Source organism: Micromesistius poutassou (assembly GCF_964030765.1).
Source record: "Micromesistius poutassou genome assembly, chromosome: 12".
Lineage (NCBI taxonomy): Eukaryota > Metazoa > Chordata > Actinopteri > Gadiformes > Gadidae > Micromesistius > Micromesistius poutassou.
Window position 1 is genome coordinate 3,080,439 of NC_140282.1, and position 20,000 is coordinate 3,100,438.

Genomic DNA, 20,000 nt, shown 5'->3' on the forward strand with positions numbered 1-20,000 from the left:
GATCTCAGACTGGATCTCCCGATTCGGAATTGAGCCGTTGAAGTTCAATGACGAAGAGGCCGGCTCTGTGATGATTAAAACCAAAGCCTAGAGGAGGGAGCATTCCTGGGCCCGGATTGATCCTCTCCCCTTACATCATAAGCTGGAGGCCCATGAGAACCTCCTGACATCAGGCCCTGAACTGGGCCGCCGCGTCTGAGTGGCAGCCTGGGAGACCCGGTCAGCAACAGGTCAGACCACCACACAGCGTGGATTTATTCCCTGTGTGTGTGTGTGTGTGTGTGTGTGTGTGTGTGTGTAGCAGGACAGTAAACACCCTGAGAGCAGAGGCATTAGTCTATTGAGTAGCACCGTGTTGGTTAGTCACCTTAATGATTCTTTTTCTGAGGACTATCGACCAAACAAGACACTTCCAGAATCCATGAGAAGGAGGAAATGAGGGTACAATTTGTTTTGTTTTTAAAGATTAAAGCTTTAAAACAGAAATATTACTAACAGTGTCCTATTGATAAGGACACGATGGCCAAAGATGGTGGTCTTCTTTCCATCTCTATCAATCAGACACTGGGCCCAGAATCACCCTTTAATAATGGAGACCTCCCCATACCCCAGATCTATCACGGCTAAGGCCTCGAGTGACCCAGGACCGGGTGGACGGCAAAACAGGGAGATGACGCACAAAAACACAGAAACACTAGTCAAGTCAAACCAGGTGAAACCACTGGAAACGCGACACACACACACACTCTACACAGCCCCATCTCCTCCTCCCTCCTCCCCCGCTGACTGACCGCCAGGCCAGAGCTCCTTTGAGGGAGAACCACCGAACAGAGGGGCAAGGAGACAAACGGATACAGGAGGAGACACAGAAGATGGGATTAGTAGTCTGGAGGATGGAAATGGATCCCGTTGCTGTGATATCATCATTCAGTTAGAGGCTATTTTCAGCCACCCCCCACCCCCCCCCCCTCCAGCCAGAAAAGAAGAGCTTTACAGAATTCTGTAGAACAACATAATCCTCTCCCCGGAGCGCTGGAAGCTCTTGGTGCGGCTGGTGTTTGGTCTGACAGCGACGCTGGGGAACCGACGGCTCAGGATCTGAGTTTGGATACTCTTAATGCCTTTCATCCATTTCCCTCTTGTAAAGGAAACCCAATGAGCAGCATCTCTCTGGATCTCAGGTCCTCAATACATTGTGTGTGTCCGTATGGTGGAATCTAGACTGCAGTTACGGTGTGACGCTATCAGGTTACCGTTCTGCTCTCTGAGAAGGTTCTCACAAACTCTGATACACTTACACACAATTTAAGGTTGCAGTGCAATCAACATGAATGCAAACACGCACATACAGGCACACACACACACATACGCACCCAGGCATACACACACACACACACTCACAAACATACACACACACACACACACACACACACACACGCACCGAGGCACACACGCACCGAGGCACACAGGCACACACACGCACACAAACACACGTACTCTCACTTCACTTCACTTCTCTCTTCGCTGTGGTTACCATTTTTTTCTTTAGTCATGAGGGAGTTTCAGTGGTTATTGCAGCGTCAGCAAGCTATAAACTGGAACGACTTTGGAATGCTGACACAAACCAAAACCGTAGCCAGGTGCTGCTCTGCCCCAACAAACACATAAGTAACACCAATAACAACAATCAGATGGTACACGAAGACGTCATCATCGCTATGAATCAATATCAAAGGATTGAGAATCTATCGTCTAGGTTTTAGATGTTGGCAAGGGTTTCTGTCTCTCTCCACATCTTTATCTCCATCCGGAGATAAAGATGTGGCGTAGAGGGGTGTGACCTCCACTGGCCACTCAGAACCCTTTGTGAACTGGGCGAACGTGTGGCTCAGGAGGTAGAGTGGGTTGGCTGGTGACCGTAAGGTTGCTAGTTCGATCCCCGGCTCCTACTAGCTGAGTGTCGAGGTGTCCCTGAGCGAGACACCTCACCCTGACTGCTCCCGACGAGCTGGCTGCTGCCTGGCATGGTTGACACCGCCGTCGGTGCGTGAATGTGTGTATGAATGGGTGAACGTTAGGCAGTATTGTAAAGTGCTTTAAGTGGGCACTGGTTAGAAAAGTGCTGTAGAAATTAGGTCCATTTAACTGGAGAAGATCCCCTTTTCAGGGTTCAACAGTAACGGCTGAGCAGAAGAAAGTTTCGATGGCCCAGCTGCCAAGGCCTCCGTTCCAGTTTAAATGTCTAGATGTACCTCACAAGATGAGCTCTTGATATGGTGTCTGTGAATTCATCGGTGCATCGCTCCTACATCAGCAGTGTGATGCGAGGATGACAGACTGAAGCCAGCTGAACCTGGAGGACTATGGAGGAGTGGAACAAAAGGTACAGTACTACACTCAGGTGCACCCTGTGGGCTGTGTATCACAGAGGCATCAACAGGGCTCCTGTACCAACTATTAATACAATGTTCCTACACAGGGAAAATAACAGCGCACCGCTCTATAGTGGAAGGTGGATGCTTCAGTGGAAGGTGGATGCTTCTAGTCTCGCTACAACGGTTTCAATTGGAATGGAGGATGATAATGTTTTGTGAGCCGTACCTCACAACGCAATGGTATATCAACTCATCAAACAGTCAGGATAAGCAGAGATTAGATCTGGTAATAAGATAATGGTACAAAAAAATTATATTTATATATGCATGAGCTCTCCAGCAGACTAAGTGTGTGAATGATGCCCCCTCAGTCTGGTGTCTATTGGTCGAGTCAATCCCCAGCCGATAGACTGCGTGTGTCTAGGAGCTGCAGCAGTCACAGCCTCACACTTGATCTCATGTTCCATCACACTGCTCAGAGAAACATATTGTCCTCCTGCCACCCCGTCTCTCAGTAGTTCTGCAGAAGGCCTTTTGTGGAGCCACAATGGCCTGAAAGCATGTGTATTGATACAAACCCACCGCAACATCACATGTTAAAGGCTAATGGGATTGTATTTTCTGAAGGTTACTCACAGTTTGTCTACTCAGTGATAACTACAAAAAAAACCACGACATGTTAGACGGCGACAACAATGGCCGACCGCATGGCAGACCCCAGTTCACTTGCAGGGGTGATGATGACAGTTTGATGGCGGTTAGGCTAAGCAGCACAACGGGCTAGAACAAAACATGTGTGTGTGTGTGTGTGTGTGACACATGGGTCTCCCGTGAATATATTATGGACAGAATAGATCCACTATAACAAATATCCCCCTCTGTGTTAACTCATATTACGCTATTTGTTTGAAAACCAAACCAAGGACAGAATCACAATAGGCTGTGGTTTATTGCATTTGTAGCCGCGACCAGGAGAGCAAATTGTTTCCCTCTGACACAATATACAACAAAACAATACAACAATACAACGCTTGTGTGTTTCTGTGTGTGTCTGTATTTCTGTATCCGTGTCTGTGTGTGTCTGTGTGTGCGTGTGCATGTGCATGTGCATGTGCATGTGTGTGTGAGTGTGTGTGTGTGTGTGTATGTGCATGTGTGCATGTACGTGTGTGTGGGGTGTCTTACTTGGCGTCTCGGGGGCTGTTGGGACGGCTGGTCACTCGGAGTCGGTTCTCACTAGCGATGGTGGGTTTCTCAGGTCCTGACAGGGGGCTGACACGCCTGACAGAAAAGAGCACTTAATCACAATATTCTCTCAACAACACATCCAAAATGCATTTAGATCAACAGTTTTACATACAGATGTTTGATGCCAAAGCCTATAAATCAACCTCTGTGTGTTCCCACACAAATCACTGAGACTTTACCAGCCAAGGACAATGACATGGGAACTGAATGTTTTACATCCCAGTAACAAAAGTACGACTGGATGTTGCCATGGCAGCGAGCGACTGAACTACTGCTAAACACGACGGCTAGCTGGTTGAGCTAACGCTAGCTCAGTCGCTCGTTGGCATGACGACTGACCGTCGTCATGCCAACGAGCGACTGGGCTACCGCTATGTACGACGGCTAGCTGGTTGAGCGAAGACGCCGCTCCTTACTTTGGCTCGTCCGGTGAGGGCTCCTGCGCGATGCCATTGGTCTGCGCGGGGCTGTGGGCGGGGCTGTTCTCCGGACTGACCTCCTCCTTGGCTCCGTTGTGAGGAGGGGGCTCCAGGCTGGCTCGGACCCCCTCCCACTGCTGGGCCGCATTACGGATGGCCAGCCGCCGCTTCTCCTGGAGGGACACACACACATACGCACACACACGCACACACACATGCACACACACGCACACACACATGCATGCAGACACACACGCACATGCACACACACACACACACACACACACACACAGACACACGCATACACACACACACACACACACACAGAAACAAAGGAGACAAAGCAGGTTTCAGATGACAGTTCTTTGAAGAAGAAGAATGCACACCACAACCCAAAGCTGTCAAAAATAAAAATAGACTCTTTTTGGTTTCTTTTTTCAGTTAAGCCGATGCTGAACTGTGTGTGAACCAGATTCACTGGGACACCTCAAAGCTGTGCATCATCCCATCTTTCCTTTTTCCAATGTCCCCTTTACGTCATGTGACTTCCCTGCAGCATTGTTCATGTAACAATACAACCGTACCGGACCTGTCCTCTCTCAGAGCCAGCACCACTGAAGCAAGGGATTATGGGGAAAAAAAAAGGCCTGGCGCGAGTCAAACAGATCTGTTTCCCTCTGTAATGCGGCCGACTGCAGCCTTTGATCTGGGCGTACGGCTGCTCTCGCCAAGAGAAGGATGTTGCTTCTGCCCGTTTTCCCCTCAAATCATTCAGCGTTCAGTTTCGATAGGTTGAGGAATGCGGCCCACCCAGATGCAGGGGGTGTGGGGCTGAGTGAGTCATCCACTGTAAATCCCACACTGAAGAAACATTCATCCCATGAAATTTCACTTTCTCTTGCAGCGAGACGATGAGCACACACTCCCAGTCAATACATCAACAAGGTACCAGCTCTGCTGCACAGTTGCTGTAACGCTATGCACGCACTGTATGCACGCACACACTACATGAACGCACTACATGAACACACTGGATGCACAAACTACGTGCACACACTGCATGTATGCACACACTACATGCACACACCTAATGCAAACACTTATGCATGCATAGGCACTGGAACACGCTCATTCACAGACTCATATGAGGATACAAGAACACTATACTTCTTATTGTGTGAGGATGAAATACAAAGAGCGTCCCTTTGAGCTGCAGTCTCTGCAAGCACATAACCTTCCTGTTACATCCCCCTTCAGGTTATTAATCATCTGGCCAGACATAGACAGGAACTCTTCGCTACACAGCAGGGAGTCCTCCACCGCAGCTGATTTCAAAGCACAGTCCTTACAATCTCACAATGAACCATGAGGCACCATGACCGGATCTGTGCCTCCCTGCTATGGTGATCCTGTATGTGGGCCAGATTCGACACAACCACAGACCAGAGTCGTTGAACACATCCCCCACAAAAAATCTGTACAGATTCAAAACGTTTCAAAAGACAAGATTAGAAGGTCAGATTAATTACCGCCCGATTGGTTACTTACAGTCACTATAATTCTAATGTCATATGACAAGCTAAAAGCATGCATTGGATTTTAGTCACACGCGCAAAATCAACAGCATGACAAACCAACGTTGTGTTCCTGCGTCCATAACTGAGCTGGGACCTTCTGAAGACCTGAGACCTGTTCCCTGCTAACTCATAACTACCATCAACATCAACATAAGAAGACATACAGTGAAGAGCAGAATGGATGTGGCCTCCAGCGGTTAAATCCATTCACAAGCTACAGTCTCCGGGGGTAATGGGTCCGCTACCTTATGAACCGCCTGCTTGTGCGTCTCCTTCTTCTTCTCTTCCTCTCTCCGAGCCTGGACAGCAGCCATGCGCCGCTCCTCGTCCTGCAACAGACAGACGGTACAATCAGACCCGCGCTCCATTCATACATATGAGAGAGGGGGAGAGAGCGAGAGAGAGAGGGGGAGAGAGAGGGAGAGAGAGAGAGAGAGAGAGAGAGAGACAGACAGACAGACAGACAGACAGAGACCTCAGATGCAGTGCGTTCGCCGCACTGTCCACCGCTAGTGCAGGCATGACGCATCACAGAGAGAGCTTGGCGACCAGGCTCCACACCAGCCCGCAGCATCGCATGATAATCTGTCTGGGGTTCTGGGTCTGGGTATCAGTGATACGCGAGCACTTAGCTCCCAGAATGCAACACTGCTGCTGCCGACACAATCTGAGAGTGCCAGATGAGCGCTGGAGGGAGCTCCGCTCTCTGGGTTGCGCCGCCGAGACCGCGGCCCCAGCATGGATCAATACACGCAAGCTGCTAGCCTCAATCAATTTACTAATATGAATAACAATACATTGTATATAGCTACTAGTCACTTTCTAACAGAAGAGCGGCAGCAGCCATGAACAGCTTCAAGCTACAGTGGAAGCTGCAGTTTTAACCTCTAAGTTAAGCTTCTGAAATAATCCATAGTGCATTTATAAAGCAGGTGCCAGGGGAGCTAGTTCACTACCCTGCACATTGACACCACTGCTCTCAAACCATTCATAAATAATAGAAAATCTGCTGACAGGCAGAGATTGATTTCCATCTCAAACAATGTAATCCTGACCCGACGGACTGCCAGAGGCAAGTGTTCAATATTGGAGTGGAAGAGACAAATCTTCATCTTCAAAGCCCAATAAGCGGCAAGTTCCCCTGCAGCGATATTACAACATAGATTTAAGTCAAACTCGTGGAGATGGGGTTGGTGCAGTCACACAAAAAACCCAAATCTAAAAGCTTAATGTATGTAAATTGTGATTCAAATAAATAAAAAGTCAGGAATGATACTACTATATGATAAATACAAACATTCCTTTATGGCCTACAGTGAAGTTTTACACAACCCGCACGCGTTGCTTTTCCCTCTTGCTTTTTAGGATTTCTTTCATGTTCGTTTGAAGGAAAACTTCATGAAGAATGTATGAATGAGCATGTATAATATGTATAATAAGCATGTATAATGTAGAACAGGCTCTTTGAAACTCTAAATGTGATTAAGGGCTACAGATAGAAACTTGACTTGACTCAGAGGCTGCCCGTCTTGACAGACCATGAGGACATGCTGGCACCAAGCTCCGCCTGCGTTTGGTTCAGTCAAACGTTCCCATAGAAGAATGTAGAGAGTACTCACAGATAGAATATCAGACCACAGCTCTGCAACAGTATCACTATTCAGTCAGAGTAATAACATGGCAGTAGCTCAGGAGGTAGAGCGGGTTGACAGGCAACTGGAAGTTTACTAGTTCGATCCCCCTATCCTCCTAACTCGGTGTCGAGGTGTACCTGGGCGAGACGCCTCACCCTGACTGCTCCTGACGAGCTGGCTGTCACCTTGCGTGGTTGACTCTGCCGTCTGTGTTTTCATGTGTAAATGTGGGCAATAATTGTAAGATGCTTTGAGTGACCATTGGTTAGAAAAGCACTATATAAATTCAGTCCATTTACCAGTTAATAACCTAGGCCCAGCTGCCAGTTACCAGTGCAACCGACGTGAAGCAGCAGTCCCCAGCCACCGCTCAAGTGTCCATAGGGGGGTTACAGTTTGGGTCGTGACTGGAGTGCTATGGTACTACGTTAGCTACTAGGGGGGGGACACCAACAGATAGGGGGAAGCTTACTGTGATCCGCTTCATGTCCAGCTGTTTGAGATGAAGCACACAGCGCAGGACGGCCTGTCTGTACCATGTCTCCAGGGCTACAGGATTCCCATCCAGGGTGAGCTCAGAGAGAGGGCAGGAGTCTCCGAGGCCGGCAATCCCTGCCAAGCTGAGGAGGCAACAACAACAGCAGAGCATCACCGGTTAGCCTCCATCAGCACAGCGCTGTGGGGTTCACTCAGGCTACCAGAACCACCATCAGATGTCAACATGGTTCCGGATTCAACATTCACATCTAAATGCATTTCGTTACAATGTTGGCACACATAGTCACGTTATGCTTATTATAAATGGGTTTGATGTTCTAAGGATCCCAGACTCGGGGTCTTATGTACAGTGTGTCATGAAGAGTATACTGTAAGTATTGGATCAAATTGGTACTATGGTAACACTCAACGGTGTAGGCCTCACCAGTAAGGTGAGGACATCCTTACTGTACCAACAGGGATATATTGTTGTTTCTCTTTCTTCTGACAAGGTACTTATTGTATGTTGCTTTGGATGAAAAGCGTCTGCTAAATGCCCTGAATGTAAATGAAATTTATGCATACACACATATACATACTCACATCTGCTGTGTGAGTTTGTATAGAGAAGATCCCAAGTCTACATTTGGATGCCCTTTAACTCAACACTGAGCTCATGAGAAACAACATGAAACTCTTTGAATCGGGCACAGCAGCACCGTGGAAAAGTAGAGAATATAACCATGGCGCCATTAGGAGGCTGCCTGTGGCAAACGGCTGTGTGTTGTGGGTGGGCGGGCCGAGTGAAGACCGTGTCAATAAGATGGTAATGATTACGTCTACTTGGGATAATTACCTCCAAGAATGAGTCAGCTGGAAATCCTTGAGGGAAATAAAGCCTCATTCAAGCAACATAAGGACTCAGATCAGATTAGTTTTGATGCTAATCATACATTTATTTCAGCCCGCGAGGAGCATTGCAACTCAGCTTTCTGATTGGCTGAAATGTGTGGCAGGTGATGTCACTCAACATACGAGATGTCATATATTGAGTGACATCAAATAAAACTACTTCTTCGGTTTGGCACCTCCTGGCTGTATTTTGATCTGAGTGAGAATGAAATCAATACGAAAAATGAAAACAAGCGTATTATTATTATATTCTTATTCTGTTCACCGCTGGCAGGGGATTGGAAGCTGGCACTAATGCATATGGGGATGTGCCCAATGTGCATAAAAACTGAAAACATCTCATTAAACCTTCTCCAGATTCTGAGACTGAAGGTGAAAATCTTTTCTTATATATCTTTACTTTTGCGTTTGTATCGCGTGTTGTCAAGCAAATGGCCACAGAATTAGATTAAACAAAAACAACATAAACAGGAAGATTCGGTTCACAAATAACAGTCAAATAAAACAATCAAATCAACAGTGAACATTGTTTATTTGTACGTTGTGCTCAGGACTACATCTGACCTGGGGACTGAGTGCCTGGAAGCCGTCTACTGCTAGCATAACACACGACAACAAGACGCACGCACCACCACCAGCAGTGTGGGAGCTAGCTCGGATGTCACTTATTCAGAGCACAAGGTGACTTTGCTCCAGTCAGTGGGCGGTGACACTGTGGTACCCTGTGAATCCCAACCACAGGCCACTCCTTTGGGTGGAATATACGGTGCTTACTGGGCTGCTAGGGCCACTGTAGCTAGCCTACCTGCCCTTAGCACCACTAGGCTAACTACACATCTGACAGCCCGCCAGTGTGAAGTTAGCCCAGAGAGCCCAGACCACATCACGAGCTGACGGGGGTGGGGGGGGTCTGCATTAAGGGGTACACAGGGCGTGGTTCTGCTGCTGCCGCCAAACATCACAACACAGCCTCCTGCTTAGCCCTGCATCGCTGGTATTAAAAGCTGTACCTTTGCTATCGCGCCTGTCCACTCCCCACCTCATCATGCACATCGGACTGCACACATGTCGCCATGGTAACAGCATGGGGTCTCTGTCTGTGTGGGCCATCATCAGGCTCCAGCCTGGGAGCCCAGGGAGGGGGAGCCGGGAGCTCTCCATCCCTACCCTAACCTGGCCTACCCTGGCCAAGCCTGGCCTACCCTGGCCTAGCCTGGGGCTAGCCTGGGCTAGCAGGTAGCGTCGCGGCGGGACTCTTACCTGCTGATGTTGTTCCAGCTGAGGAAGAGGCGCTGCAGGCAGGGGAGGGTTTCCAGCTCCGTCTAGAAGCCCAGGGAGGCAGAGGGAGGGAGGGAGGAGAGAGGGGGAGGAGAGGGGGTGAGACAGGGAGGCTGCAGAGCGATGGAGGCGGGCTGTGGTCGGGAGAAGGTGTCGGCGGATGCGAGCGGGTATCAGAGAGCTGCCCATAATAACGCGCCGCTCACTCTCTCTCTCTCTCTCTCTCTCTCTCTCTCTCTCTCTCTCTCTCTCTCTGTGTCACCTTGCAGCTCGTCGCTCCGGCATGCGTGCCTGTCTGCCCTGCGCTCGCGCACACGCACACACTGCCTCACACCGACCGGGAGGGGAAGGGCGAGGGAGAGAGAGAGAGAGAGAGAGAGAGAGAGAGAGAAGAGAGAGAGAGGAGAGGAGAGGAGAGAGAGAAGGAAAGAGGATGAGAGCGAGAGAGAGAGAGAAGGGGGAGGGGAGGGAGAGAGAGCTGTGTGCTGCGCTAATGCAGAGAACTGCTGCTGCAGGAGACTCCCAGGCTCACTGTAGATGCAAACACACACAACAGCCAGCTACCTAGCTGGCTACCTAGCTAGCTAGTGAGCAAATCGACGGAAGAGAACAAGAGGTGGTAGCGATGGAGATCTGCATTGTTCAGGCAAGGAATGAGGGTTCAGCATCCGTCCGGATGAGCCGATCAATAGCCCAACGGGAGGCAGCTGGCCCCACAAGAGAGCACAGAGCACATACAACCAGCGACACCAGCTGACGGGATGACAGCCCCGACAGCAGGGGCAGGGCACCAGGGAGGGGTGTGTGTGTGTGTGTGTGTGTGTTTGTGTGAGTGTGCGTGTGTGCGTGTGTGTGTGAGTGTCTGTGTGTAGCAGAGTGAGAAGAGTGTAGTGAGGAACTGGGTGAAGTGTCAGGGCATGTTGCCATCCCACCCCCCCTAGCAAAAGCTGCCATCCACAGAAACGTCACCCCACAGCGACCTGTACATTCAAGGGCTGGAACCTCACACTACCATCGACATAGCATCACAGCTCATTTTCATCTCAAAAGATCTAAAACAGCTAGGACTACAAACTGAGTATAAAATACACAGTATAGTATAGTAAAGTATACAAGGGCGGAAACACAAATCACTGGATTTCTCTCCTTCATATTGAGATTGAAGTTATCAATCAGTAGTTAATATGGATTTATAACTAAAGGGCTTTTTATAATGGTGTATCTAGGTATATGCCTTTCTGAACCACAACAGTAACTTATCCAAACATCCCACAACCAGTCAGGAGTCAAATTTCCTCTGTATGCCTAATCACAATACACACGTCAGCCTCTTTTCCGCTAGTCAGAACTGTGAATAACAGATTTGTGTTACTAATAAACTGTTATGATCAGATTCAGATCTGTTATGATCACAACCAGCTCACCATCATGTCAAATCTGCAATTCTGCAACTTTGGATGACAAGCCAACCCAGAGATCAGAGTCAGGGGCGTGTTAGGGACCAGCTAATGCAGAGACACTAAAATTAGTTACAGAGACAAGCAGCCTGATTGGCAGGCAGGCAAGAAGACAAAAGGGCAAGAAGACAAAACGGCAAGAAGTACAGTACCGTCAGTACATCTGCACCTTAAGCACATGGAATGCAGCCCAACTCAAATGTCACACCTCCAGTCTCCTCCCACCGCATCACATCATATGTGTTTCTGAGTTAACAGACTCCCTGTTCCTCCTGCTCTGCAGTTCCGGACACTAAGGAGACCCTACTGCTAACACTCCTGCCCACTGTGTTTGAACCAGGATTTGTTAGGGTTACATTATCAGATAATACGATGATGAATACTCCTATTATCGTGGTATTGTATTGAACAGCGGTTCTGAGCGGAGTCTATCCCGTGACGTCTCAGACTCAAACAACAGCACTCGTGGGCACATGAGTATCATTATGACTCAGACCAGGCCGGGCCGGGGTTCGCTTCCTGCACCCCCCCTCCCTCACTCCCTCCCCTGGAGTGCTAGAGATAAGCTCTGATTGGACAGCAGGGGCAGTGTTCAGTGCCATAAAGCCAGAGATCCCGCCAAGTCACGGCAGACAGCTGGCCGCTCTGACGACGGTCCGACGTCAAAGGGTGATTAATTCAAAGGAATCAGGGCAGCACAGAATACAGTAATCACCAGATGAACCCATCATCCACACCAACAGAAAGGTGGTTGAAGTCGTGCACCTGGACAGGCCAGTCGGCGGGCCGGGCAGTGCCGGGCAGTGCCGGGCAGTGCCGGGCAGTACCGTGCGTGCCGTGAGGAGACAACGTGCCCCAGCACCTGGCGGGAGGAGGCTCCTGTCTTTGCACGCCTGCCGTTTGTCTCTCAGCGTCCGCAGCCTAGCTCGCCGCGGCGCTGTCTGAGTCTAAAAATAGCCCCTTTGTCTCAGACAGAGTGATGTCATGCCACGGATGATCTGCTGCCAAACAGAAAACACACCGGGTTGTTGGACCTTCAAACAACAACTACACAACAGCAACAATGACAACGACAGGAGAGGCCATAGAAGAGAATCCTGAATATATGTTTGTGTGTGTGTACCTAAATGTGTGTGTGTGTGTGTGTGTGTGTGTGTGTGTATATGAGTATGTGTGAGTGCGTGCGTACGTGCACATGTGTGTGCGTGGCCGTGCACTGCTGATCAGCATAACGTGTGTGAACTTTGGGATACCAACAGCTTGAATGACATCGTTCTTCACACGAAGGCCTGGCTTTGGCACGGCCGTTCATCTGAGGAGACCGCGGCACCTCTCCTCTGCCAGAGAGATAAACACATGTGCTCAGGAGGAGAGCTGCGGCTCCTCAGAGACGGGCGGGGGAGAGGAGGATAACACTCTGCACACTCTCACACTGTACACGTCCGTCGACGGATAATGGAGGTATGGGGGCTTTTTGACATATCCATGTGTTTTCCTGGGTTGTATTACAAAGGTGATTTCATTGTGACAGTGTATTTGCGTATATATTTGCAATAACACGATCTGAGTTTGCCGACGGATCCGTCGCTGCCTGAAAAGGTGAACATCTCGCAACTTTTTGACGCAAGGCAACGGAGCCGACAGAACGGACGGACCCACAATGCATTTCGAGAGCGCCCCCATGCCAAGTCAATGAGATCCGTCAATGGACGTATGCAGTGTGAATACGGCGTTAGGCTGGTGTACAATCTGCTGTGGTTCACGACCTCGTCTCCATGCTACACACACTGCCAGCTGGACGGAGACTTGATGGGAGAACATGGAGTTATAAATAACTGCACCCTACTTTCTCATAACTCACTCATTTATTGTATTTTTTACGTCCTGGCACTTAATGTACGCACTTACTGTATGTTGTACTTCCTGGCACTTAATGTACACACTTATTGTATGTTGTAAGTTCTTGCACTTAAAAATAGCTCTTAGCATTGTGTAGCATCTTATCCTAGCTATCGTTGTTAGTGCTTGACACTATCTTTACTGTACAGACTGATATATTATTGTTACTCTTTCTTCTGACAAATGCACACATTGCAAGTGGCTTTGGATAAAGGCGTCTGATAAATGCCCTAAATGTAAATGTAAATGTCATAATCCCAGAAAAATGGAAATCTTAAAATAGGGCATACGATGGGCATGCTATTATGACGACCGGTCTTAAAACAACCAGGCGTGTGTTTCTCCCCCAGCCCAGAGCGATGCCCCCTGGGGGGCTGGAGGACGGCGCCAGCTGGACGAGTGTGTGTTTACTCGTGAGCCGCGCTGCAGCAGGCGGCAAACACCTTGAGAGACAGCCACCGCAAAAACTGCTGAACCTGGGTTCCCTTTCCCCCTCCACAGCACATAATAAAACCGTACATCCCGTAATTACATGCACACATACAACCGTGTGTCCAGTAGGACGGTGGAGGGAGGATTGCAGCGGGGGAGAGGAACCCAGGTGACGTCTTTCAGTCTGACTGGAAGCAGGGCAGAGTTCAGGGATACGCAGACTAGCAGGCAGCGGCCTGTTTAGACTCGCTCTGTCTCTGAATGTACACTATAGACACGGGTTCATTGATGTTGTTTCTGCAGGATATTTCGTTTCAGCAAGAGGGTAATTGAGGGTATTAGGATACCTTTCCCTGGGTAACAGGAACCGAAACACTTCCACCACCATTTACATATTGGCCTGCACCACTAGAGGTGTGTGTGTGTGTGTGTGTGTGTGTGTGTGTGTGTGTGTGTGTGTGTGTTATAGTGAAAGTATTACGGTGTGATTCTTGGCATCATGATTGTGATGCGTGTGAACCCCCCCCCCCCCCCCCCCTCTTTAGGAGCACCTACTCCCCAACCCCCACTCTTCAGGAGCCCCTCCCCCCCCCCCCCCCCCCCCCCCCACCGAGCCGAGTGCCAACCTGGGCCGTTACAGCAGACAGGCCCACTCAGGCCCACTCAGGTGTTTACAACCCGGGACCAGATTTAAAGTGCTGCAGCCCAGAGCTCCAGGCCTGTCCATCTGTACAGAGCATTACCACGGGGGCCCAGAAGCAGGTCAGACACAGCCCAGCCGCCTCCACAAACACACACACTGACACAGCCCTCAGGAGGCCAGCCTGAGAATGCATCGAGGTCGAGACCCCCCCGATGTTCATCGAGTAGCGACATCAGCATGCAAACACTGAACTCGTTACATTTACAGTACATTTAGCAGATGCTTCTATCCAAAGCGACTTACAATAAGTACATCTGTCAGAAGAGAGAGAAACAACACTATATCGCTGTCGGTACAGTAAAGATGTTCATAGAACCAAGGGCCAAGCACTTACAATCGCTAGGTTAACCCATTCCCAGTAGACAACAAAGATAGCTAGGATAAGATACTACACAATGCTATGTTCTATTTGTATTGCAAGGATGTACACGCCATACAATAAGTCATCCCCTCAGCCTGTCAGGGTGACGTACAGTACACATCACTGTCCTTCCATACATTACTGAAAATGTTCACCGCATGACACGATGCCAGAGCATTAGACAGGGAAAGCTCAGCTCATGTATCATGGAGGTGAAATGCTGCTGAATCCTCTTCCAAGACGAAGGGCGCATGTGAATAATTCAGGTGGCGACGGGCCCCTCACCACAGAGGAGATGCAGTTGCGTTGAAGGTTGAGTTCAGTGAGGGAGTCCAGACCTCGCAGGTTCTCCACGCGGCTGATGTCATTTCCTGCCAGGTTGAGAAGGCGCAGCCTGCCCAGGTGGGACACGTTGGCTATCCTGGTGATCTGGACGGGACCACAGGGGACACGGAACAACCAATCAGCATCAGGCAGCCGGTGTTGGGAGAACACGTTGAATAAGGAACCCAAGAGGTTTGTGTGACGGAGAGGGAAAGACACATTAGTAAATCAATTCAATTTTCAATTCAATTGTATTTGTATAGCCCTTAATCACACGTACAATCTCAAAGGACTTAACAGGCCGACCCTGACCCTAGACCCCAAAGGGCAAGAAAAAACTCCCTTAATTAGCAAGGAAGAAATCTTGAGAAGGAACGCAGGGTGGGGGATCCCTCCTTCCAGGGATGGTCAGGAGTGCAATGGGTGCCATAGTTTACATACATACATACAGGAAAAACATTTTAAATCTTTGCTGGGGTGCTGGCCGGTTAACCATAAGGAGAGTAAACATGTTTGTGGCCGCACACAGTGCAGCGGTATTCTACTGCCACGAGGAAGAGCTGTAATTGCCAACCTTACATATCCAGAGACACTGCAGCACCGAAAAGATTTATCCCACACAACCAAAATAAAAGCCCTGATGTGTGATGTTCGCTCCAAACAGCCTTCTCTAATAGATGCCCCCTTAACGCAGCTTGTTGATAAACACAGTGGATGAAACATGGCATCGCCAGCGAGACTCGGGGGGTGGGTGTTGCCGTGGCCAGGGAACATCCATATTCTACCCACCTGCTCTGCTCACTGACGCAGCAGCAGAAGCCAGAAGATACAGCAGGCTGGCCCCTTACCAAGCAGCGCCCTTCATCTAAGCTGCTGGGAGCTGACCACCCACGGCGACACAACACGGCCCTAGCGCATAAAGGATTTACAGTTGTTAGGATTCAGTGTCCCCAGCTCCATGAATATGAAACAGGCTACGACTGACAAAGAGCTCGCTGACTCTGCCAACCACTGCTTGCGTAGAATAAAGTGTGGATATCAAAGCTTGCGTCCGGGCCAGCCGACCGAAACCGTATCTGCGTCATTCTGATGCCCGTCTCTCACCAAAATAGATTGGATAATCGAATTAGAAAATGTTTCAGGATCCTGTGTCGCCAAAGCCTGTCGAGGTGCCCTGCGTCGGTGTGGGTCAGGTATCCAAAATATGTTTATGTGGACTGCAATTTAATTAATCCTAGGCTTTGTGAATTGCAGTGCATTGTGGGAAGGCTGTGGAAACGATGCCGTCTCTATGGGCTTGGCTAATGAGTTCAAGTGAGCATGTAGCGTTGGTTTGACATGGGGGGACTGTGTGGGCTCCACACCATTTTTTGCTCTCACTCATCCCCCTCACTGCAGCAGACGCTTGAAGCTGGCTTTAGTCAACATATATGTGCACTGTTGCCATGCTGAAGCAGTACACAACGATGGCTACACAACACGCGGGCAATTTGCAAAAGGTCAAAGAGAGTTTATCTGTCTTTTACAGGAAACTGTGATAACTCATTCCTCATAGCAGTCATAGTTGACAGAATGAATCTATTGTCAGCGGTGCTTATTTCCCCTGAGCATTTCCCCATGTATTTTGATGGGTCATTGTAATAAGAAAATAACAATATTCCTGGATGTAAAGTGTATAAGATGCTAAAAAATGCATGGCAGAACAGCACCATCAACACCTCACTCACATTTCAAAAGAGGAGAGCTCATATGACGTGTAATATGATTAAATATAAGGATGATGAATGGGACACGGACACACACACACACACACACACACACACACACACACACACACACAGGTGGAGGGCAGTGTGTGTTCCAGTTAACAATGGATGCCAGGCGGGCTGCTTGTGGTGACGCATGCGGGCCACAGGCCAGTCACGGTGCGGTGGGGGGGGGGTTCCAGTACAGTGAGGAGCAGCCAACATCAGACGAGGAGCGAGCCTGACCGGGTTCCTGGAGAACCGCTCTCTCAGGAGCGGTGTGGGCGGGAGGGCCCGCAGGCCGCTGGCACCGCTAAACGAAGGTTTGTTTGATTCTAGTTCCCGTTTCCGGGAGTGGAAAAAAGACCAAGGCAAACAACAAAGAGATCTCTTCAGTTTCTTGGTGCTTTTAAAGCCACTTGGCATCTTGTGCCCTTCCATCTTCTATGGAGGCTTCAGGGGAAACATGTTACACTTACGGGATGGCCTTCACTTTGATTCATAATACTCACATGGCACAGCGTTTAAGATATTAATGCTGTAATTTATTAATGCTGTAATTCAAGACTCACTTGTTCAGAGTTCACCTAGAGACTCTTCATAGCCTCCCCCCTTACCCCCCACCCTCTTACGCACTTATTGTATGTTGTACGTCCTGGCACTTTAAAACAGTACTTAGCATTGTGTAGCGTCTTATCCTAGCTTTCTCTGTTGTGTACGGGGAATGGGTTAACCTAACAATTGTTAGTGCTTGGCACTTGGTTCTATTAACATCCTTACTGTACTGACAGCGATATATTGTTGTACTTGTAAATGTAATTATTGCAAGTCTCTTTAGATAAAAGCGTCTGCTAAATACCCTAAATGTAAATGTAAATGTAATGCAGTGTAGACACTGGAATCAACAGTTACACCCAGCTCTGTGATAAGATCCTCACCACCCTCAACGATACAACAGATCACATGTCACAAGTCCCTCACAGGTGGTGCAGGTGACGGTGTAATGGGTGTCATGTCAGCGAGAGGAGCTGGAAAGGTGAAGAGGAGGCAGCTTTAATCCTGCACGGCAGAGTACAAGCAGCGTGGGTGTGAAAGGCGAGTGGGAGCAGACTCCATCGCTGAACCTCACAGCAGGACATTACAGCCTCCCGCCTCATGCAGTATGCCCAACTGATGTAGTGACACTGAAGACACACATGCTCTAGGCAGCAGGCACGCCACAACAGCGCTCAATCAGATCCTTCTGGTGGAGTCGACCATGCAATGTGACAGCCAGATTGTCGGGAGCAGTTAGGGTGAGGTGCCTTGCTCAGGGACACCTCGACACTCCACTAGGAGCCGGGGATCGAACAAGCAACCTTCCGTTACAAGTCAACCCCATGTCCAAGCCGGGAATACCTGATTGGCATGCAGATCCAGAACTTCCAGTTTGGACAGGTTTTCCAGACAACTCAGTTTATGGATTCTGAAAAGAAAACATGATGTTGAATGAATCTCCTTGCCGTAAAACAAAAAAAGTGAATGTTTTTTAAAATCACACTGCATGTTGCACCATCTACTGCGTCTTTAACGTGATGTGATCAGTGCACATCTGAAATCCATCATGCAGAACTGTGTATCCTGATCTGACGCTCACTATAAACATGAATTCCCTGTTGTTCATCGACCTGTGAAGCTAATGCCATTACACCAACCTTACACTATAATGTCTAAGGTTACTGGGGAAACACACCGGGCAGGAAGGCCAGTGGGAGGAATCAGAGGGTATTAGGAGAGAGGTCAGCTCGGCCCTTCCTTACAGTAGCTTCTTGTTCACCAATACCCATACTGCCTTTCACTGCATTCCGGAGGATGTAAGGTTACCATGGTGCTTGGAAATGCCAACGGCAACCTAACTCTGTTGTATTGTTTAACTTAAGCGGGAGCGGGAAGCTGAATGTCAAACGCCACATTACAGAGCCAAGAGCAATGTAAAAGCATGCTTTGATCAACGGTTATTATTGTAACAATAATCATGAATGTTCAAATCAACAGTCCGGTCCTGATTGGTCAGTCCGGTCCCAGGTGAACTCACCTGTTCTGGCCCAGCATCAGCACCCTGAGGGAGAGCAGGCCCTCGAGCCCGGCCATGTCACAGAGCTGGTTGTGGTAGAGGTCCAGGAAGACCAGCCGCTGGAGCTGGGAGAGGTGCTGCACCCTGAGGATGCGGTTGTGCTGCAGGTTGAGCAGACGCAGCCCGTCCATACAGCCCAGCTGGGGGCATGCCTCCAGACAGCGTCTGAGCCATCACACACAATACATGATCAATATACAGAACATTTTTAGTCATTTTTAATATTAACGATATTTTGCATCTGATCTCAAACATATACAATATATTATCAATATAGACCGTAAGAAATGTACGTTCATATTTGACATTTACTCATAATCAAAACGATATTTTGCATCTGATGTAAATAGCCATTCAAACCGTATTCTACAATATTTTAGTATATTCTACAATATTTTACGGCCCTTTGCTGCCCCCTTGTGAGACTAAGCGGAACTAGACAGCTGTGAACAGACAATGATTAACGCCACACTGACCGGCCTCATTAAAGAAAGGCTACAGCAGAAAACGTTCGCAGCTGTTGAATGCATTCAGATTGTTTTCGATTACGGGAAGAAAGTAGACGGCGTCGTTACCTGTCCAGGTCAATCCGCTCAGAGCTGGACCCCACAACCTCACGGGAAAACAAAGTACTGGGGACCCCGTGCAATGAACCCTCGTCCAACTCTTCCGAATCACCTGGGAAACAGCCAACACCATGTCCCAAGTAGTACAACAAGTACAACACAAAAGGTACACAAAACATCTGCTCCTTCAGATCCAGGTACGCAGCCTACCTGAAAGAGCTAAAGTACAACAGAAGGTTACACAAAACATCTGCTCCTTCAGATGCAGGCTGCAAATACGTGTGCAGCCCTGAGCAAGTATAGGCTACACACGTAAAGAACAAATAGGTACACAAAACATCCACACAACTCTGCTCTTCAGATCCAGGTACGTAGACTACCGGAGTGTCTAAGAGGGGGGGAGGCAGGTACGTAGACTACCTGAGGGTCTAGGAGGGGGGAAGGCAGGTGCGTAGACTACCTGAGTGTCTAGGAGGGGGG

At 48.9% G+C, this 20,000-nt stretch overlaps 1 protein-coding gene across 1 annotated transcript in view; it reads right to left on the reverse strand.

Moving 5' to 3' along the window:
* Positions 1-20,000, reverse strand: part of lrrc49 (leucine rich repeat containing 49) — a gene marked incomplete at both ends in the record, with an annotated part of 24,720 nt that overhangs the window by 3,608 nt on the left and 1,112 nt on the right. Inside the window, 10 exons of the mRNA XM_084475878.1 lie at positions 3,561-3,656; positions 4,040-4,215; positions 5,865-5,948; positions 7,726-7,873; positions 9,903-9,964; positions 15,058-15,201; positions 18,240-18,306; positions 18,916-19,119; positions 19,530-19,632; positions 19,981-20,000. The exon at positions 19,981-20,000 is cut by the window's right edge and continues 172 nt beyond it. Of these exons, the coding sequence (XP_084332004.1) occupies positions 3,561-3,656; positions 4,040-4,215; positions 5,865-5,948; positions 7,726-7,873; positions 9,903-9,964; positions 15,058-15,201; positions 18,240-18,306; positions 18,916-19,119; positions 19,530-19,632; positions 19,981-20,000 (1,104 nt within the window). The remainder of the gene's footprint in view (positions 1-3,560; positions 3,657-4,039; positions 4,216-5,864; positions 5,949-7,725; positions 7,874-9,902; positions 9,965-15,057; positions 15,202-18,239; positions 18,307-18,915; positions 19,120-19,529; positions 19,633-19,980) is intronic.